The 23,130-nt window shown below is 37.1% G+C and overlaps 1 protein-coding gene across 1 annotated transcript in view; it reads right to left on the bottom strand.

Moving 5' to 3' along the window:
* The window catches only part of DISC1 (DISC1 scaffold protein), a 440,648-nt gene that overhangs the window by 91,621 nt on the left and 325,897 nt on the right, over positions 1–23,130 (bottom strand). Inside the window, 1 exon segment of the mRNA XM_066360151.1 lies at positions 7,494–7,554. Coding sequence (XP_066216248.1) covers positions 7,494–7,554 — 61 coding nt within the window.

Genomic DNA, 23,130 nt, shown 5'->3' with positions numbered 1-23,130 from the left:
GCAGCACAATTGACATGCTCAGACTTCTGTCCTTAATTTGAAACACACCGCAGGGGCTGGGGTTCATTTGAAAATGACAGGTCCACAAAAATCAGAAACATCTTTTTTTTTAATTGATTTTAATTTGTTGTGTTTACATAGTTACAAGTGTTCCCCCGAGCATATCTCCCTCCCTCCCCCACCCCTGTTCTCCTTGATACCCCCTTTGCCCCCTCCCACCACCGCCTTCCCCCTCCCCTCCATGATTTACTATCCTGCCCTTATCTCTCTGTGTTGCATGCATATACTTTCCCTAATGTCTTTCCTTTCATTTATCCCCTCCTCTCATCCTCTTTCCCTCTGACCGCTATCCCTCTGGTCTCTTTGATCCATTCTCTGTCTCTCTTCCATTCCTCAGTTCACATTGTTCATTGGATTCCTCATATGAGTGAGGTCATATGATATTTTTCTTTTCTGCCTGACTTATTTCAATTAGCATAATAGACTCCAGGTCCATCCATGTTGTTGCAAAGGATAAGACTTCCTTCGTTTTTATAGCCGCATAGTATTCCATTGTGTATATGTACCACCACTACTTTTTTTTTTTTAATTTTACTAGGGTGATATCAATAAATCAGGGTACAAATGTTCAAAGAAAACATGTCCAGGTTATCTTGTCAAACAATTATGTTGCTTACCCATCACCCAAAGTCAGATTGTCCTCTGTCACCTTCTATCTAGTTTTCTTTGTGCCCCTCCCTTCCCCCTTTCTTTCTCCCTCTCCTCCCACCCCCCGTAACCACCACACTCTTATCAATGTCTCTTAGTCTCGCTTTTATATCCCACCTATGTATGGAATAATGCAGTTCCTGGTTTTTTCTGATTTACTTATTTCACTTCGTATCATGTTATCAAGATCCCACCATTTTGCTGTAAATGATCCAATGTCATCATTTCTTATGGCTGAGTAGTATTCCATAGTGTATATGTGCCACATCTTCTTTATCCAGTCATCTATTGATGGGTTTTTTGGTTGTTTCCATGTCCTGGCCACTGTGAACAATGCTGCAATGAACATGGGGCTGCATGTGTCTTTACGTATCAATGTTTCTGAGTTTTTTGGGTATATACCCAGTAGAGGGATTGCTGGGTCATAAGGTAGTTAGTTCTATTTTCAGTTTTTTGAGGAACCACCATACTTTCTTCCATAATGGTTGTACTACTTTACATTCCCAACAACAGTGTATGAGGGTTCCTTTTTCTCCACAGCCTCTCCAACATTTGCTATTACCTGTCTTGCTAATAATAGCTAATCTAGCAGGTGTGAGGTGGAATCTCATTGCAGTTTTGATTTTCATTTCTCTAATAACTAAAGAAGATGAGCATCTTTTCATATATCTGTTGGCCATTTGGATTTCTTCCTGGGAGAAATGTCTGTTCATGTCCTCTTCCCATTTTTTTATTGGATTTTTTGTTTGTTTGTTGTTGAGTTTTATGAGTTCTTTGTAATTTTGGATATTAGGCCCTTATCTGAGCTGTTGTTTGAAAATATCATTTCCCATTTAGTTGGCTGTCTGTTTATTTTGTTATCAGTTTCTCTTGCTGAGCAAAAATTTCTTAGTCTGATGTAGTCTCATTCATTAATTTTTGCCTTCATTTCTCTTGCCTTTGGAGTCAAATTCATAAAATGCTCTTTAAAACCAAGGTCCATGAGTTTAGAACCTATGTCTTCTTCTATATGTACCACTACTTTTTAATCCACTCGACTACTGATGGACACTTGGGCTGTTTCCAGATCTTGGCTATTATAAACAATGCTTCCATAAACATGGGAGTGCATTTCTTCTTTTGACACAGTGATTTGTTCTTCTTAGGATATATTCCTAAAAGTGGGATAGTTGGGTCAAAAGGCAGTTCGATTTTTAATTTTTTGAGGAATCTCCATACTGTTTTCCATAGTGGCTGCACCAGTCTGCATTCCCACCAGCAGTGCAGGAGGGTTCCTTTTTCTCCACATCCTCGCCAGCACTTACTATGTATTGTTTAGTTAATGAGCACCATTCTGACTGGTGTGAGGTGATATCTCATTGTGGTTTTTAATTTGCATTTCTCTAATCATTAGTGATGTTGAACATTTTTTCATATGCCTATTGGCCATCTGTATGTCCTCTTTGGAGAAGTGTCTACTCAGTCCTTTTGCCCACTTTTTGCTAAAATTAAATTATTTATTGATTTTAGAGAGGAGAGAGAGTGAGAGAGAGAGAGAGAGTGAGAAAGGGGGAAAGAGAGCGAGAAAAGGGAGGAGGAGGAAGCATCCTGTGTGCCTTATATGTGGCTTGACCAGAGAAGTGCAGGGTTTCGAACCAGCAACCTCAGCATTCCAGGTCAACGCTTTTATCAACTGCACCACCACAGGTCAGGTGCTTTTACCCAATGTTTGATTGGATTGTTTACTTTCCTGGTGTTGAGTTTTAAAAGTTCTTTATAGATTTTGATTATTAACCCCTTAATGGAAGTGTGGGTTGTTCATGGTGTCTTTTGCTGTGCAAAAGCTTTTTAGTTTGATATAGTCCCATTTGTTCATCCTGTCTTTTATTTCACTTGCCCATGAAGATAAATCAGCAAACATATTGCTGCGAGAGCTGTCGGAGAGCTTACTGCCTATGTTTTCTTCCAAGATGATCATGGTTTCATGACTTGCATTCAAGTCTTTTATTCATTTTATTTTTGTGAATGGTGTAAGTTGGTTGTCTAGTTTCATTTTTTTGCATGTACTTGTTCAATTTTCCCAACATCATTTGTTAAAGAGACAGTCTTTACTCCATTGTATGCTCTTACCTCCTTTGTCAAATATCAGTTGTCCATAAAGGTGTGGGTTTATTTCTGGGTTTCTGTTTTATTCCATTGATTTATATGCCTGTTCTTATGCCAGTACCAAGCTGTTTTGAGTACAGTGGCCTTGTAGTATAACTTGATATCAGGAAGTGTAATACCACCCATTTTTTTTCTTTTTTAAGATTGCTGAGGCTATTCGTGTTCTGTTTTGGTTTCATATAAATTTTTGAAATATTTGTTTTATATCTTTGAAGTATAACATTGGTATTTTAATAAGAATTTCATAGAATTTATAGATTGCTTTGGGTAACATACACATTTTAATGATGTTTATTCTTCCTATCCATGGACATGGTATATGCTTCCACTTGTTTGTATCTTCTGTGATTACTTTTATCAATGTTTTATAATTTTCTGAGGAGAAGTCCTTTACCTCCTTGGTTAAATGTACTCCTAGGTACTTTATTTTTTTTGTTGCAATAGTGAAGGAAATTGTTTCCTTAATTTCTCTTTCAGACAGCTAATTGTTGGTGTATAAAAATGCCACTGATTTCTGAATATTGATTTTATAACCTGCCACCTTGCTGAATTCATTTATCAGTTTCAGTAATATTTTGACTGAGACTTTAGGGTTTTCTATGTACAGTATCAAGTCATCAGCAAATAATGAAAGTTTTTCTTCTTCTTTTCCAACTTGGATGCCTTTTATCTCTTCTTCTTGTCTGATTGCTGTGGCTAGGACTTCCAGAACTATGTTGAATAAGAGTGATGAAAGGGGGCACTCCTGCCTTGTTCCTGATCTTAAGGGAGTTGCTTTTAATTTTTGCCCATTGAGTGTGATGTTGGCTGTGGGCCTGTCATAGATGGCCTTTATCATGTTGAGATATGTTCCCTGTATTCCCACTTTGCTGAGAGTTTTGATCATGAATGGGTGCTGGATTTTATCAAATGCTTTTTCTGAATCTATTGCGATTATCATGTGGTTTTTCTCCTTCCTTTTGTTTATGTGATGAATCACGTTGATTGATTTGCAAATATTGTACCAGCTTTGCCTCCCCAGAATAAATCCCACTTGATCATGATGTATGATTTTTTTCATGTATTGCTGGATCCGGTTTGCTAATATTTTGTTGAGAATTTTAGCATCTATGTTCATCAGGGATATTGGCCTATAGTTTTCTTTCTTTGTGTTGTCTTTGCCTGATTTTGGAATGAAGGTTATGCTCGCCTCATAAAAGGACTTTGGAAGTTTTCTTTCCTCTTGAATTTTTTGAAATAGCTTGAGAAGGATAGGAGTTAGTTCTTTGAATATTTGGTAAAATTCGCCTGTGAAGCCATCTGGCCCAGGACTTTTGTTTGTTGGGAGTTTTTTGATAACTGTTTCAATCTCTTTTGTTGTAATTGGTCTGTTTAGGTTCTCTGATTCTTCCAGATTAAATTTTGAATGATTATATTTTTCAAGGAATTTAACCACTTCATCTAGATTGTCCCATTTTTGGGCATTCAGTTCTTCCCAGTATTTTCTTACAATCATTTGAATTTCTGCTGAGTCACTTGTTACTGCTTCACTCTCTCTTCTAATTTTATTTATTTGAGTCCTCTCTCTTTTTTTCTTGATGAGTCTGGTTAAAGTTTCATCAATTTTCTTTACCTTTTCAAAGAACCAGCTCTTGGTTTCATTGATCTTCTGTATTGTTTTATTGGGTTTTTTTTGGGGGGGGGCTAGGGGTTTGCCTCTGTCATTTATTTCCTTTCTGATCTTTATTATATCCTTCCTTCTACTTCCTCTTGGCTTTACTTGCTGTTCTTTTTCTAGTTCTTTTAGGTGCAGGGTTACGTTGTTAATTTGAGCTTTTTTTTGCTTCTTAAAGTATGCCTGTAATGCTATGAACTTCCCTCTCAGGACTGCTTTTGCTGTGTCCCATAAATTTTGAGTTGTTGTATGTTCATTTTCATTTGTTTCAAGGAAGATTTTTATTTCTTCCTTGATCTCATCATTAACCCTTTCTTTTTTTAATAGCATGCTATTTAGTCTCTGAGTGTTTAGATGTTTTTCAGTTTTTCTATTGTAGTTGATTTCTAGTTTCATGCCATTGTGATCAGAGAAGGTGCTTGATATGATTTCAATCTTCTTAAATTTATTGAGACTTGTTTTTTGTCCTAACATGTGGACTATCCTAGAGAATGTACCATGAGCACTCAAAAAAAAAATGTATCTTCTGCTGCTTTGGGGTGAAAGGTTCTGAAGATATCTATTAAATCCAGTTAATCTAGTGTGTCATTCAAGGCCACTGTTTCTTTGTTAATTTTTGTTTGGAGGCTCTATGCATTGATGTTAGTAGGGTATTAAAATCCTCTACTATTACAGTATTGCTGTTGATCTTGCCCTTTTTGTCCATCAAAATCTGTTTTATATATTTAGGTGCTCCTATATTAGGCGTATATTTATTCATAATGGTTATATCTTCCTGTTGTAATGCTCCTTTTATCATTATGTAGTGACCTTCTTTATCTCTATGTCCTTTCTGATGCTTGCTATTTCTTTACTTAGATGCTCATTTTGTCCATCCATTGTAGTTATAAGATCCTTATGCATCCTAAAATCATTATTTTAAACTCTGCATCCGGTAATTTGGTTACTTGCATCTCATTCAGTTCTTTTTCTGGGGATTTGGATTGCATTTCTCTGTCTGCACATTTTTTCTGTGTGTGATTTGCAAGCTTTTTGGGTTTGTGCAGCTGAGGTTGGTACAGGGAATGTGGCCCCTTCTCCAGGGCTTAATCCCTCAGCCTCTGCTGGTTGCTTGGATTTTAATTCTCCCTAACAAGGTGAGCTACATAAAAGTCTTACTTTTCCTGCTGTTTGTTTGCTGAGCCCAGCAGGGAACTTCTGTGATTAGGATGGGGCTAGTGGGCATACCTTGCTCGTTGGCCCCAGTTGAGACTCTATCCAGGCATTTTATTTTTTTCTGTATGGTAAGTCCAGAGGTGTGGTGGGTGTGACCTCTGAGAACCAGAAGGTGTGATCTGCCCAGGTATTCTCCAGGGGCAGGCACATTCTCCATATCAGAAGGGGGAGGTGTAGTTCAGGTCTCCCTGGAAACCTGAGTCGCTGCCCCTCCCCTTTACTTTCTCCTTTTCAATGGCCTTTTCTGCTGATTGGAGCTGTGAGAGCTTTCTGGAGGTGGTCAGTTGGCCTTACGCTAGGTTCATGCTAGACAGAGGAGTGCCCCTCCCAATGCATATGGCCACCTCAGTATTGGAGAATGACTCAGCACAGGTATTTTTCACCCCATCACCATTTGTGTCCCTGTGCCTCGATCTCCACACTCTCCTCACACAAGACCAGTCCTCTCAGCCTTCCTCGTCCCCAGAGCCCCAGGTAAGTGGCTCTGAATGAGATTTTCTGCACTGGCCCTTTAAGACAGCATCAACTTCTTCACAAGCTCTTTTCCACAGACAGAAATCCTGCTCTTTTCCCCACTCTATACTGTCGGGTTGTTTCTTCTAGTTTCTGGGTCTCTAGGCTGGGGCTCCGGTTCCTGGGGCTGAGGACCCTCATCTCTCAGGGTCTCTCTCCCTGCAGTGATAATCCCTCTGGACCCTCAGCCAGACCTCTCTCCTGGGATCAGGGGAGCCCCCTCCACTTCCCCGCACTTCCTACCAGTGTCGGTGTGGTTTCTTCTGTGCTCCATGGTTTTCAAGTCCTGTCCTTTTAGTCCAAAGTTGGTTTTTCATGATGATTGTTCTTAAATTAATTTGTAATCCAGTTTGGTCCTGGCAGGTGGAAGTTTGTATGTCTGCCTATTCTTCTGCCATCTTGGAATCTTCAAACCAGAAACATCTTGACAGGCTGCACTGTCCCTAACTTTTCTCAAATTTGAATTCCTAATTGAGTTAAGCCTGATCAGGTGGTGGTGCAGAGGATAGAGCATCAGACTGGGATGCAGAGGACCCACATTCAAAACCCCAAGGTCACTGGCTTGAGCATGGGATCATAGACATGATCTCATAGTTGCTGGCTTGAGCTCAAAGGTATTCGGCTTGAAGTCCAAGGTCACTGGCTTGAGCAAGGGGTCACTCTGTCTGCTGTAGCCCCCTGGTCAATGCACATATGAGAAAACAATCAATGAACAACTAAGGGGCTGTCTCTCTGTCACAAAACAAATAAATATACATTGAGGCCTAATTGAGTTAAATTTTTTTTAAAAAAAGCAACCAGAAATGTTCACACTAGTTTTAAATCAGGATTCAAATCAGAACTTAATATATGAGTTCTAATATTATTTCAAAATATTCAGAAGCCAGGTCAAAATCCATAAGACCCCCTTCAGACATGAAAAAGCAAAGAAACAGACGAAGGCACAAAGCTTGAATGTAACAAACCAAAGAAGTTTCTTCTTCTGGATCATGAAAAACTACTTGTGTGCTCCCCCAGATACTTTTAAACATTTTAATCTATTTGCTTTTTGTAAGAGGAGGAAAGGGCTGGGAGATATTTATGTGATACCTGCTTCTTCCCTCACAAGATTCAAAGCCTCCTTTTTTCATTTTCCATGTTTTTGTTTGTTAATTTATCATAGCAATTGGCTAGCCTTTGCCTTTGCCTCACTTAGTTCTGCTGTAAAACAGAATCCAACAGTGTCGCGGAGTCTGTGACAAGGAGTCGGTGCCCTTACCTGTGTAGTCTGTCCTTAAGCACATCCATGTACTTCACAGCACTTTCCTTCACACTGGTTTCTGCAGAACAAAAACCCAGAGTTGATGCAAAGATGGAACAAAACCCCGAGGCACTGAATTAAAAGCCAGACACCAAAGGATCTCAGTCCAGCCACTAATGATAACAACATTCCTTATTTGGAAGACACTCGAATCTATTGGAATTGCTGCCTGTAGTAATGACTGAGGCCCCCAGTGTCTCTGCATTAGTCAGGGCCAGAGTAAGGCACTGTGCCATCCCTGCTCAAGGTCTGGCACAGGCCCTCTGTGCTCTTTGCCACTCCACTTGCCCAACCGGTATCCAAGGGCTTGGCTGTAGAGCAGGTGTCGGGAACTTTCCTGGCTGAGAGAGCTATGAATGCCATATATTTTAAAATGTAATTCCGTGAGAGCCATACAATATGTTTAACACTAAATACAAGTAAATGTGTGCATTTTATGTAAGACCAACACTTTTAAAGTACAATAAGACTCTGAATTCTTTTTAATAACGTTGTTATGGTTTTTCTAACCAATAATAAATAAAGTACTTTTTTTTTATAATAATTTTATTTTTTTAATGGGGTGACATCAATAAATCAGGATACATATATTCAAAGATAACAAGTCCAGGTTATCTTGTCGTTCAATTATGTTGCATACCCATCACCCAAAGTCAGATTGTCCTCTGTCACCTTCTATCTTGTTTTCTTTGTGCCACTCCCCCTCCCACTTTCCCTCTCCCATTCCATCCTCCCCCCCCGTAACCATGACACTCTTAACAATGTCTCTTAGTTTCACTTTTATGTCCCACCTACATATGGAATAATGCAGCTCCTGGTTTTTTCTGATTTACTTATTTCGCTTCGTATCATGTTATCAAGATCCCACCATTTTGCTGTAAATGCTCCGATGTCATAATTTCTTATGGCTGAGTAGTATTCCATAGTGTATATGTGCCACATCTTCTTTATCCAGTCATCTATTGACAGGATTTTTGGTTGTTTCCATGTCCTGGCCAACTGTGAACAATGCTGCAATGAACATGGGACTGCATGTGTCTTTACATATCAATGTTTCTGAGTTTTTCGGGTATATACCCAGCAGAGGGATTGCTGGGTCATAAGGTAGTTCTATTTTCAGTTTTTTGAGGAACCACCATACTTTCTTCCATAATGGTTGTACTACTTTACATTCCCACCAACAGTGAATGAGGGTTCCTTTTTCTCCACAGCCTCTCCAACATTTGCTATTGCCTGTCTTGCTAATAATAGCTAATCAAACAGGTGTGAAATGGTATTTCATTGCAGTTTTGATTTGCACTTCTCTAATAGCTAAAGAAGATGAGCATCTTTTCATATATCTGTTGGCCATTTGTATTTCTTCCTGGGAGAAGTGTCTATTCATATCCTCTTCGCATTTTTTTATTGGATTGTTTGTTTGTTTGTTGTTGAGTTTTATGAGTTCTTTGTATATTTTGGATATTAAGCCCTTATCTGAGCTGTTGTTTGAAAATATCATTTCCCATTTAGTTGGCTTTCTGTTTATTTTGTTATCAGTTTCTCTTGCTGAGCAAAAACTTCTTAGTCTGATGTAGACCCATTCATTAATTTTTGCCTTCACTTCTCTTGCCTGTGGAGTCAAATTCATAAAATGCTCTTTAAAACCCAGGTCCATGAGTTGAGTACCTATGTCTTCTTCTATGTACTTAATTGTTTCAGGTCTTACGTTCAAATCCTTGATCCATTTTGAGTTAATTTTTGTACAGGGGGACAAACTGTAGTCCAGTTTCATTCTTTTGCATGTGGCTTTCCAGTTTTCCCAGCACCATTTATTGAAGAGGCTTTCTTTTCTCCATTGTGTGTTCTTGGCCCCTTTATCAAAAATTATTTGACTATATATGTGTGGTTTTATTTCTAGGTTTTTAATTTTGTTCCATTGGTCTGAGTGTCTATTTTTCTGCCAATACCATGCTGTTTTGATTGTCGTGGCCCTATAATATAGTTTGAAGTCAGGCATTGTAATGCCCCCAGCTTCATTCTTTTTCTTTAGGATTGCTTTGGCTATTTGGGGATTTTTATAGTTCCATATAAATCTGATGATTTTTGCTCTATTTCTCTAAAAAATGTCATTGGAAGTTTGATGGGAATTGCATTAAATTTGTATATTGCTTTGGGTAATATAGCCATCTTGATTATATTTATTCTTCCTAGCCAAGAACAAGGTATATTCTTCCATCTCATTATATCTTTTTCGATTTCCCTTAACAATGGTTTATAGTTTTCATTATATAAGTCCTTTACATTCTTTGTTATGTTTATTCCTAAGTATTTTATTTTTTTTGTTGCAATCGTGAAGGGGATTATTCTTTTGAGTTCGTTCTCAAATGTTTCATTGTTGGCATATAGAAAGGCTATTGACTTCTGTATGTTAATTTTGTATCCTGCGACCTTACTGTATTGGCTTATTGTTTCTAGTAGTCTTTTTGTGGATTCTTTGGGGTTTTCGATGTATAGGATCATATCATCTGAAAAAAGTGATACCTTTACTTCTTCTTTTCCAATATGGATGCCTTTTATTTCTTTGTCTTGTCTGATTGCTCTGGATAGAACCTCTAGTACCACATTAAATAAGAGTGGAGAGAGTGGACAACCCTGTCTTGTTACTGATTTAAGGGGGAAAGCCTTCAGTTTAGTGCCATTTAATATGATGTTAGCTGATGGTTTATCATATATGGCCTTTCTCATGTTGAGATATTTTCCTTCTATACCCATTTTGTTGAGAGCCTTAAACATAAAATTCTGTTGTATTTCATCAAAAGCCTTTTCTGCGTCTATTGATAAGATCATGTGGTGTTTTTTTTTGTTGTTTGTTTTTTATTTATATAATTTTATTTTTTTAATGGGGTGACATCAATAAATCAGGATACATATATTCAAAGATAACAAGTCCAGGTTATCTTGTCGTTCAATTATGTTGCATACCCACCACCCAAAGTCAGATTGTCCTCTGTCACCTTCTATCTTGTTTTCTTTGTGCCCCTCCCCACCCCCTATCCCTCTCCCATTCCCCCCTCCCCCCCGTAACCACCACACTCTTATAAATGTCTCTTAGTTTCATTATTATGTCCCACCTACGTATGGAATAATACAGTTCCTGTTTTTTTCTGATTTACTTATTTCGCTTAGTATCTTGTTATCAAGATCCCACCATTTTGCTGTAAATGTTCCGATGTCATCATTTCTTATGGCTGAGTAGTATTCCATAGTGTATATGTGCCACATCTTCTTTATCTAGTCGTCTATTGATGGGCTTTTTGGTTGTTTCCATGTCCTGGCCACTGTGAACAATGCTGCAATAAACATGGGGCTGCATGTGTCTTTACGTATCAATGTTTCTGAGTTTTTGGGATATATACCCAGTAGAGGGATTCCTGGGTCATAAGGTAGTTCTATTTTCAGTTTTTTGAGGAACCACCATACTTTCTTCCATAATGGTTGTACTACTTTACATTCCCACCAACAGTGTATGAGAGTTCCTTTTTCTCCACAGCCTCTCCAACATTTACTGTTACCTGACTTGCTAATAACAGCTAATCGAACAGGTGTGAGGTGTTATCTCATTGCCGTTTTGATTTGCATTTCTCTAATAGCTAAAGAAGATGAGCATCTTTTCATATATCTGTTGGCCATTTGTATTTCTTCCTGGGAGAAGTGTCTATTCATATCCTCTTCCCATTTTTTTATTGGATTGTTTGTTTGTTTGTTGTTGAGTTTTATGAGTTCTTTGTATATTTTGGATATTAGGCCCTTATCTGAGCTGTCGTTTGAAAAAATCATTTCCCATTTAGTTGGCTTTCTGTTTATTTTGTTATCAGTTTCTCTTGCTGAGCAAAAACTTCTTAGTCTGATGTAGTCCCATTCATTAATTTTTGCCTTCACTTCTCTTGCCATTGGAGTCAAATTCATAAAATCCTCTTTAAAACCCAGGTCCCTGAGTTGAGTACCTATGTCTTCTTCTATGTACTTAATGGTTTCAGGTCTTATGTTTAGATCTTTGATCCATTTTGAGTTAATTTTTGTACAGGGGGAGAGACTGTAGTCCAGTTTCATTCTTTTGCATGTGGCTTTCCAGTTTTCCCAGCACCATTTATTGAAGAGGCTTTCTTTTCTCCATTGTGTGTTGTTGGACCCTTTATCAAAAATTATTTGACTATATATATGTGGTTTTATTTCTGGACTTTCTATTCTGTTCCATTGGTCTGAGTGTCTATTTTTCTGCCAATACCATGCTGTTTTGATTGTCGTGGCCCTATAATAGAGTTTGAAGTCAGGTATTGAAATGCCCCCAGCTTCATTCTTTTTCTTTAGGATTGCTTTGGCTATTCGGGGGTTTTTATAGTTCCATATAAGTCTGATGATTTTTTGCTCTATTTCTTTAAAAAATGTCATTGGAAGTTTGATGGGAATTTCATTAAATTTGTATATTGCTTTGGGTAATATAGCCATCTTGATTATATTTATTCTTCCTAGCCAAGAACAAGGTATATTCTTCCATCTCATTATATCTTTTTCTTTTTTTTTTTTTTTTTAATAAATTTTTATTAATGGTAATGGGATGACATTAATAAATCAGGGTACATATATTCAAGGAAAACATGTCTAGGTTATTTTGTCATTAAATTATGTTGCATACCCCTCGCCCAAAGTCAGATTGTCCTTCGCCACCCTCTATCTAGTTCTCTGTGCCCCTCCCCCTCCCCCTAACTCTCCCCCTGTCCTCCCTCCCCCCACCGCTGGTAACCACCACACTCTTGTCCATGTCTCTTAGTCTCATTTTTATGTTCCACCAATGTATGGAATCATGTAGTTCTTGTTTTTTTCTGATTTACTTATTTCACTCCTTATAATGTTATCAAGATCCCACCATTTTGCTGTAAATGATCTGATGTCATCGTTTCTTATGGCTGAGTAGTATTCCATAGTGTATATGTGCCACATCTTCTTTATCCAGTTTTCTATTGAAGGACTTTTTGGTTGTTTCCATGTCTTGGCCACTGTGAACAGTGCTGCAATGAACATGGGGCTACATGTGTCTTCACGTATCAATGTTTCTGAGTTTTGGGGGTATATACCCAGTAGAGGGATTGCTGGGTCATAAGGTAGTTCTATTTGCAGTTTTTTGAGGAACCACCATACTTTCCTCCATAATGGTTGTACTACCTTACAGTCCCACCAACAGTGAATGAGGGTTCCTTTTTCTCCACAGCCTCTCCAACATTTGCTATTACCCGTCTTGTTGATCATAGCTAATCTAACAGGTGTGAGGTGGTATCTCATTGTAGTTTTGATTTGCATTTCCCTAATAACTAATGAAGCTGAGCATTTTTTCATATATCTGTTGGCCATTTGTATCTCTTCCTGGGAGAAGTGTCTATTCATGTCTTCTTCCCATTTTTTTATTGGATTGTTTGTTTGTTTGTTGTTGAGTTTTATGAGTTCTTTGTAAATTTTGGAAATTAGGCCCTTATCTGAGCTGTTGTTTGAAAATATCATTTCCCATTTAGTTGGCTGTCTGTTTATTTTTATATCAGTTTCTCTTGCTGAGCAAAAACTTTTTATTCTGATGTAGTCCCATTCATTTATCTTTGCCTTCACTTCTCTTGCCATTGGAGTCAAGTTCATAAAATGTTCTTTAAAACCTAGGTCCATGAGTTTAGTACCTATGTCTTCTTCTATGTACTTTATTGTTTCAGGTCTTATATTTAGGTCTTTGATCCATTTTGAATTAATTTTAGTACACGGGGACAGGCTGTAGTCGAGTTTCATTCTTTTGCATGTGGCTTTCCAGTTTTCCCAACACCATTTGTTGAAGAGGCTTTCTTTTCTCCATTGTGTGTTGTTGGCCCCTTTATCAAAGATTATTTGACCATATATATGTGGTTTTATTTCTGGGCTTTCTATTCTGTTCCATTGGTCTGAGTGTCTATTTTTCTGCCAATACCATGCTGTTTTGATTATTGTGGCCCTATAATATAGTTTAAAGTCAGGTATTGTAATGCCCCCAGCTTCATTCTTTTTCCTTAGGATTGTTTTGGCTATTCGAGGTTTTTTATAGTTCCATATAAATCTGATGATTTTTTGTTCCATTTCTTTAAAAAATCTCATAGGAATTTTGATGGGAATTGCATTAAATTTGTATATTGCTTTGGGTAATATGGCCATTTTGATTATATTTATTCTTCCTATCCAAGAGCAAGGAATATTTTTCCATCTCATTGTATCTTTTTCGATTTCCCTTAACAATGCTTTGTAATTTTCATTATATAGGTCCTTTACATTCTTTGTTATGTTTATTCCTAGGTATTTTATTTTTTTTGTTGCAATCGTGAAGGGGATTATTTTTTTGAGTTCGTTTTCTAATATTTCATTGTTGGCATAGAGAAAGGCTATGGACTTCTGTATGTTAATTTTGTATCCTGCGACCTTACTGTATTGGTTTATTGTTTCTAATAATCTTTTTGTGGAGTCCTTCGGGTTTTCGATGTATAGGATCATATCATCAGCAAAAAGTGATACCTTTACTTCTTCTTTTCCAATATGGATGCCTTTTATTTCTTTGTCTTGTCTGATTGCTCTGGCCAGAACTTCTAGCACCACGTTAAATAAGAGTGGAGAGAGTGGACAACCCTGTCTTGTTCCTGATTTAAGGGGGATAGCCTTCAGTTTAGTGCCATTTAATATGATGTTAGCTGATGGTTTATCATATATGGCCTTTATCATGTTGAGATATTTTCCTTCTATACCCATTTTGTTGAGAGTCTTAAACATAAAATTGTGTTGTATTTTATCAAAAGCCTTTTCTGCATCTATTGATAAGATCATGTGGTTTTTGTTCTTTGTTTTGTTGATATGGTGTATTACGTTAACCGTTTTGCGTATGTTGAACCATCCTTGAGATTCTGGGATGAATCCCACTTGATCATGATGTATTATTTTTTTAATATGTTGTTGTATTCTGTTTGCCAGTATTTTGTTTAGAATTTTAGCATCTGTATTCATTAGAGATATTGGTCTATAGTTTTCTTTCTTTGTGCCATCCTTGCCAGGTTTTGGTATGAGGGTTATGTTGGCCTCATAAAATGTGTTCGGAAGTATTGCTTCTTCTTCAATTTTTTGGAAGACTTTGAGTAGAATAGGAACCAAGTCTTCTTTGAATGTTTGATAGAATTCACTAGTATAACCGTCTGGGCCTGGACTTTTATTTTTGGGGAGGTTTTTAATAGTTTTTTCTATTTCCTCCCTGCTGATTGGTCTGTTTAGGCTTTCTGCTTCTTCATGACTCAGTCTAGGAAGGTTGTATTGTTCTAGGAATTTATCCATTTCTTCTAGATTGTTGTATTTGGTGGCATATAATTTTTCATAGTATTCTACAATAATTCTTTGTATATCTATGATGTCTGTGGTGATCTCTCCTCTTTCATTTTGGATTTTATTTATTTGAGTCCTGTGCCTTTTTTCCTTGGTGAGTCTTGCCAAGGGTTTGTCAATTTTGTTGACCTTTTCAAAGAACCAGCTCCTTGTTTTATTGATTTTTTCTATAGTTTTTCTGTTCTCTATTTCATTTATTTCTGCTCTGATTTTTATTATCTCCTTTCTTCGGCTGGTTTTGGGTTGTCTTTGTTCTTCTTTTTCTAGTTCCTTAAGGTGTGAAGTTAAGTGGTTTACTTCGGCTCTCTCTTGTTTGTTCATATAGGCCTGAAGTGATATGAACTTTCCTCTTATTACTGCTTTTGCTGCATCCCAGAGATTCTGATATGTCGTATTTTCATTTTCATTTGTCTGTATGTATCTTTTGATCTCTGCGCTTATTTCTTCTTTGACCCATTCATTTTTTAGAAGTATGTTGTTTAGTTTCCACATTTTTGTGGGTTTTTCCCCCTCTTTTTTGCAGTTGAATTCTAGTTTCAAGGCTTTATGATCAGAAAATATGCTTGGTACAATTTCAATTTTTCTAAATTTGCTGATATTGTCTTTGTGGCCCAACATATGGTCAATTCTTGAGAATGTTCCATGTACACTAGAGAAAAATGTATACTCTGTCGCTTTGGGATGAAGTGTCCTGTAGATGTCTATCATATCCAGGTGTTCTAGTATTTCGTTCAAGGCCACTATATCTTTATTGATTCTCTGTTTGGATGACCGATCTAGAGCCGTCAGCGGAGTATTGAGGTCTCCAAGTATGATTGTATTTTTGTTAGTTTTTGTTTTAAGGTCAATAAGTAGCTGTCTTATATATTTTGGTGCTCCTTGGTTTGGTGCATATATATTAAGGATTGTTATGTCTTCTTGATTCAGTGTCCCCTTAATCATTATGAAGTGACCATTTTTGTCTCTGAGTACTTTTTCTGTCTTGTAGTCAGCATTATCAGATATGAGTATTGCTACACCTGCTTTTTTTTGGGTGTTGTTTGCTTGGAGTATTGTTTTCCAGCCTTTCACTTTCAATTTGTTTTTATCCTTGTTGCTTAGATGTGTTTCTTGTAGGCAGCATATAGTTGGATTTTCTTTTTTAATCCATTCTGCTACTCTGTGTCTTTTTATTGGTAAGTTTAATCCATTTACATTTAGTGTAATTATTGACACTTGTGGGTTCCCTACTACCATTTTATAAATTGCTTTCTGTTAGTTTTGTATCTAGTTTGATTCTTCTCTTTTGTTTTTCTATCATTTGTTTCTGTTTGTTTGTGTTCCATACTTCTTTCCTCTGTTGCTACCTTTTTTAAGTCATGTGTTTTTGTGGTGGTTTTTTCAAGGGTGGTTACCATTAAGTAATGAAAAGGGTACCTACCATATTCATTGTAGTACCCTATCTTATAAGTATTTCTGCACTTCATCGTCCTTTGCTACTGTTAATCTCCATTCTCTCCCCCCCTTTTTTTTTCCTTTGTTGTCACAGTTTAAGTTTGGTTTTATTGTGTTCTTGGTGGAGCTGTTACTTGTGGTGTTGTTTTCTTTTGTTCTTTGAATCTGGTTGGAAAACCCCCTTTAGTATTTCCTGGAGTGGGGGCTTTCTCGTGATAAATTCTCTCATCTTTTCTGTATTTGTGAATGTTTTTATATCTCCTTCATACTTGAAGGATAGCTTTGATGGGTATAGTATTCTTGGCTGAAAGTTCCTCTCTTTCAGGGCCTTAAATATTGGGGTCCACTCTCTTCTAGCTTGTAGAGTTTCTGCTGAGAAATCTGATGATAATCTAATAGGCCTTCCTTTATATGTTGTACTCTTCCCTGGCTGCCTTGAGAATTTTTTCTTTGTCATTGGTTTGTGTCATCTTTATTATGATGTGCCTTGGAGTGGGTTTGTTGGGGTTAAGAAAACTCGGTGTTCTGTTTGCTTCTTGAATTTGAGGCTTTAGTTCTTTCCACAGGCTTGGGAAGTTCTCGTCTATTATTTGTTTGAGTATATTCTCCATTCCATTTTCTTTCTCTTCTCCCTCTGATATACCTATTATTCTTATGTTATTCTTTCTGATGGAGTCAGATAATTCCTGTAGGGCTTTCTCGTTTTTTATTATTTTTGAGTCTCTTTCTTCTTCTCTCTGTTGTGCCTCAAGTTGTTTGTCTTCTATTTCACTAATCCTATCTTCAATCTGGGTTGTTCTGCTAGCTAAGCTTGTTACCTCGTTTTTCAGCTCGTGAATTGAGTTTTTCATTTCTGTTTGATTTCTTTTTATAGTTTCAATTTCCTTGGTAATATATTCTTTGTGTTCATTGAGTTGTTTTCTGATCTCCCTATATTGCCTTTCCGTGTTTTCTTGTATATCTCTGAGTATTTTTAAGATTTCTATTTTAAATTCTCTGTCATTTAGCTCCAAGGCTTCCAATATGTTAAGTCTTTTCTCCATAGATTTTTCCACATCTATTTGTGTTACCTCTCTTTCTTTTGTATCCATAATATTCGATTTCCTCTTTCTTATTGGCATCTGCGGGTGGTCTTGTTGATAGCACACAGGCGCACTTTCTCGCGGCTTGAATGAACGTCCCTGCGGTAGCTTCCTCCACACCCTCGTCTCTCAGATTCGAGTGATAACAGTCCTTTTGCTTTCAGTTTGCTCCGAAGATAAATTTTCCTGTTTCTAGTTGATAAATTTGTTGTGATTTTGGGGAGATCTGTCGGACGCGCTGCTCACGGCGCCATTTCCGTGACGTCACCCTATATCTTTTTCGATTTCCCTTAACAATGGTTTATAGTTTTCATTATATAAGTCCTTTACATTCTTTGTTATATTTATTCCTAAGTCTTTTATTTTTTTTGTTGCAATCGTGAAGGGGATTATTCTTTTGAGTTCCTTCTCAGTTGTTTCATTGTTGGCATATAGAAAGGCTATTGACTTCTGTATGTTAATTTTGTATCCTGCGACCTTACTGTATTGGCTTATTGTTTCTAGTAGTCTTTTTGTGGATTCTTTGGGGTTTTCGATGTATAGTATCATATAATCTGCAAAAAGTGATACCTTTACTTCTTCTTTTCCGATATGGATGCCTTTTATTTCTTTGTCTTGTCTGATTGCTCTGGCTAGAACCTCTAGTACCACATTAAATAAGAGTGGAGAGAGTGGACAACCCTGTCTTGTTCCTGATTTAAGGGGGAAAGCCTTCAGTTTAGTGCCATTTAATATGATGTTAGCTGATGGTTTATCATATATGGCCTTTATCATGTTGAGATATTTTCCTTCTATACCCATTTTGTTGAGAGTCTTAAACATAAAATTGTGTTGTATTTTATCGAAAGCCTTTTCTGCGTCTATTGATAAGATCATGTGGTTTTTGTTCTTTATTTTGTTGATATGGTGTATTACATTAACCGTTTTACGTATGTTGAACCATCCTTGAGATTCTGGGATGAATCCCACTTGATCATGATGTATTATTTTTTTAATATGTTGTTGTATTCGATTTGCTAGTATTTTGTTTAGTATTTTAGCATCTGTATTCATTAGAAATATTGGTCTATAGTTTTCTTTTTTTGTGCCATCCTTGCCTGGTTTTGGTATGAGGGTTATGTTGGCTTCGTAAAATGTGTTTGGAAGTATTGCTTCTTCTTCAATTTTTTGGAAGACTTTGAGTAGAATAGGAACCAAGTCTTCTTTGAATGTTTGATAAAATTCGCTGGTAGAGCCGTCAGGGCCTGGACTTTTATTTTTGGGGAGGTTTTTAATGGTTTTTTCTATTTCTTCTTTACTGATAGGTCTGTTTAGGCTTTCTGCTTCTTCTTGACTCAGTCTAGGAAGGTTGTATTTTTCTAGGAATTTATCCATTTCTTCTAGGTTGTTGAATTTAGTGGCATAAAGTTTTTCATAGTATTCTACAATAATTCTTTGTATATCTACGGTGTCCGTGGTGATTTCTCCTCTTTCATTTTGGATTTTTTTTATATGAGTTCTTTCTCTTTTTTATTTGGTAAGTCTTGCCAAGGGTTTGTCAATTTTGTTGATCTTTTCAAAGAACCAGCTCCTTGTTCTATTAATTTTTTCTATAGTTTTTCTGTTCTCTAATTCATTTATTTCTGCTCTGATTTTTATTATCTCCTTTCTTCGGCTGGTTTTGGGTTGTCTTTGTTCTTCTTTTTCTAGTTCCTTAAGGTGGGAAGTTAAGTGGTTCACTTGGGCTCTCTCTTCTTTGTTCATATATGCCTGAAGTGATATGAACTTCCCTCTTATCACTGCTTTTGCTGCATCCCATAGATTCTGATATGTTGTATTGTCATTTTCATTAGTCTGTATATATCTTTTGATCTCTGCACTTATTTCTTCTTTGACCCATTCATTTTTTAAAAGTATGTTGTTTAGTTTCCACATTTTTGTGGGATTTTTTCCCTCTTTTTTGCAGTTGAATTCTAGTTTCAAGGCTTTATGATCAGAAAATATGCTTGGTACAACTTCAATTTTTCTGAATTTGCTGATGTTGTTTTTGTGGCCCAACATATGGTCAATTCTTGAGAATGATCCATGTACACTGGAGAAAAATGTATACTCAGTCACTTTGGGTTGAAATGTCCTGTAGATGTCTATCATATCCAGGTGCTCTAGTGTTTTGTTTAAGGGCACTATGTCTTTGTTGATTCTCTTTTTGGATGACCGATCTAGAGCCGTCAGCGGTGTATTGAGGTCTCCAAGTATGATTGTATTTTTGTCAGTTTTTGTTTTAAGATCAATAAGTAGCTGTCTTATATATTTTGGTGCTCCTTGGTTTGGTGCATATATATTAAGAATTGTTATGTCTTCTTGATTCAGTGTCCCCTTAGCCATTATGAAATGGCCATTTTTGTCTCTGAGTACTTTTCCTGTCTTGTAGTCAGCATTATCCGATATGAGTATTGCTACACCTGCTTTTTTTTGGATGTTATTTGCTTGGAGTATTGTTTTCCAGCCTTTCACTTTGAATTTGTTTTTATCCTTGTTACTTAGATGAGTTTCCTGTAGGCAGCATACAGTTAGATTTTCTTTTTTAATCCATTCTGCTACTCTGTGCCTTTTTATTGGTGAGTTTAATCCGTTTACATTTAGTGTAATTATTGATACTTGTGAGTTCCCTATTGCCATTTTATATCTTGCTTTCTGTTAGTTTTGTGTCTTGTTTGATCGTTCTCTTTCGTTTTTCTATCTTTTGTTTTTATTTGGTTGTATTCCATACATCTTTCCACTGTTGCTATCTTTTTTATCTCATGTGCTTCTGTGGTGGTTTTTTCAATGGTGGTTACCTTTGAATAATGAAAAGGGTCCCTACCCTGTTCATTGTAGCGAACTATTTTGTGAGTACTTTTGCACTCCATCGTCCTTTGCTACTGTTAATCTCCATCTTCTCCCCCTCTTTCTTTTTGTTGTTGTCACAGTTTACATTTGGTTTTATTGTGTTCTTCTTGGAGCTTTTACTTGTGGCTCTGTTTTTTTTTGTTCTTTGTATCTGATTGGAGAACCCCCTTTAGTAATTCCTGGAGTGGGGGTTTTCTGATGATAAATTCCCTCATCTTTTCTGTATCTGTGAATGTTTTTATTTCTCCTTCATATTTGAAGGATAGCTTTGATGGGTATAGTATTCGTGGCTGAAAGTTCCTCTCTTTCAGGACTTTAAATATTGGGGTCCACTCTCTTCTAGCTTGTAGAGTTTCTGCTGAGAAATCTGATGATAATCTAATGGGCCTTCCTTTATATGTTGTATTCTTCTTTTCCCTGGCTGCCTTGAGAATTTTTTGTTTGCTGTTGGTTTCTGCCAATTTCATTATGATATGCCTTGGAGTAGGTTTGTTGGGGTTAAGAAAACTCGGAGTTCTGTTTGCTTCTTGAACTTGAGGCTTTAGTTCTTTCCACAGGCTTGGGAAGTTCTCATCTATTATTTGTTTGAGTATGTTCTCCATTCCATTTTCTCTCTCTTCTCCCTCTGATATACCTATTATTCTTATGTTATTCTTTTTGATGGAGTTAGATAATTCTTCTAGGGCTATCTCATTTTTTTTAATTTTTGAGTCTCTTTCTTCTTCTCTCTGCTGTGCCTCAAGTTGCTTGTCTTCTATTTCACTAATCCTCTCTTCTATCTCACCTGTTCTATTAGCTAAGGTTGTTACTTCGTTTTTCAGCTCATGAGTTGAGTTTTTCATCTGTTTGATTTGTTTTTATAGTTTCAATTTCCTTGGACATATATTCTTTGTGTTCATTGAGTTGTTTCCTGAGCTCCTTAAATTGCCTTTCTGTGTTTTCTTGTATATCTCGGAGGATTTTTAGGATTTCTATCTTGAATTCTCTGTCATTTAGCTCCAAGGTTTCCAATATATTAAATTTTTTCTCCATAGATTTTTTCCTCATCTAGCTGTGTTACCTCTCTTTCTTTTGTATCCATGATATTTGATTTTCTCTTCCTTAATGGCATCTGAGGGTGTTTTTGTTGATAGTATTAATGAGATTTAATAAAGAATAAAAAGTTAAAAAAATTAAAAATCAAAAAGATTTGTTTTTTTAAAAAAAAATTAATAATGAAATAAAGAAAAATAAAATAAAATTAAAATTAAAAAAAAAAAAAAAGGAAATTATCCCCCCCCTCCTTTTTTCCTCTCCTCTCCTCTCCCCTCTTTCTTGATAAAATCTTGTGGTGGACTGTGAATTATAACAAACAATGCCTGTGATGGAGGGCCTGAATTGGGGAAAAGTAATAAAGGGGCAAAAAAAAAATGAAAAAAAAAAAGAAAGAAAAAAGAAAAAAAAGAGCGTATGGACCCACAAAAAGCAAATAAGGAAAAAATTTGGGTCAAGAATAAAATGATTTGCTTTTAGGTGTTGGTTGTCTAAGAGTTATGATGAGAGGATTAAGAGGAAAACGGAAAAATAGGGGGACAAATTAAAAAATTACTATTGTATTTAGTGGAACAGGAACTAGATAATATGGAGAGCCAGGGATGGGAGCACTGCTAGTGAGTTAAAAAGGTGAAGTAAAAACCCCCCAAAATGCCACAAACATAAGTTTGAGTCCCAGAAAAGATAATTTGTTTGTTATTGAGGTTTGAATGAGAGGAGATGTAAAGGAGAAAGGAAGAAACTAATATAGAGGGAGAAAAGAAAGAGAGAGAGAGAGAAAAAAAAAGAGGGAACCACTAAAAGAAGAAAAAAGAAAGGAGAGAGAGAGAGAGAGAGAGGGTTAAGGGTTTTGGAGTGCAACCCTCATAGAGAGAAAGGAAGAGGAGAGAAAAGATAATGGGAGATGTAACACTTATGGGTAGTGTAGTTCAAGGAGAGGAGAGAGTAAGACCGGTAGAGAGTTAATCGGCCAAATTGGAGGAGGAAAAAAAAAGTATCAAGAATGAAGATAAGAGAAACAAACGAACAAATATAATAAAATGGGATAGGTTATAAAGTCTGCAGATTATTCTTGATTTTGAGAGGTTATCTTCTTGCTTTTTCTTTTCTCTCCCTCTTCCTGGTCGGTGACTCTGTACCCCGGGTTTTGCCCCTTTGCCATGCTCAGGTGGAGGTTTGCAGTTGATAAGTCTCTATGGCAATGTCATGTATTGTGCTTTAATCTCATTGGCAGTCGAGGCTATTAGCATTTATGGGCTCCGACAGTGAGAGAGTCCGTGTTCCTGGAGCCTTTCTCCTAGTCTTTCCTTCCTCAATTAGTAGCCTGATAATCCAGCTATGGGGTTGCTGCTGCCTCTGCCTGGATAGTAAGAGGCTCAAAGAGCTGGCAACTCCCCACTCTATTTCCACTCAGCACAAGGCTCTGGGTAAGGCTCAGTCAGTCAGAGCTGCTAGCATAATCAGGTGGGCTTTCCGGTCATTCAAAGACCTCTGGCTCTGCCACTCTGTCCAGTAACACAAGCGGGCGCCCACTTCTGGGGCGCTTGGAGGAAACTCTCACTCACTGGCTGCGCGCACAGACCAGAATATCCGGCCAGCAGTCTCACGCTCTGAGTGAAACCCCCGACCGCAGGGAAAAGTTGCAGCGTTGGAATTGAATCTCGCTCCGTCCCCGTGCACGGCTTTTGCAAGGCGCTGGGGCGGCCCGAGATTCTGCTTTGGCCCACACAAAGGCCCCTGACTCTGCCCCTCTGTGCGATAACACGGGCGCG

The sequence above is a fragment of the Saccopteryx leptura genome, chromosome 1, assembly GCF_036850995.1.
Source record: "Saccopteryx leptura isolate mSacLep1 chromosome 1, mSacLep1_pri_phased_curated, whole genome shotgun sequence".
In the NCBI taxonomy this organism is placed as follows: Eukaryota; Metazoa; Chordata; class Mammalia; order Chiroptera; family Emballonuridae; genus Saccopteryx; species Saccopteryx leptura.
Note: the sequence above shows the minus strand (reverse complement) of the source record. Positions and strands in the feature narration are given on the sequence as shown.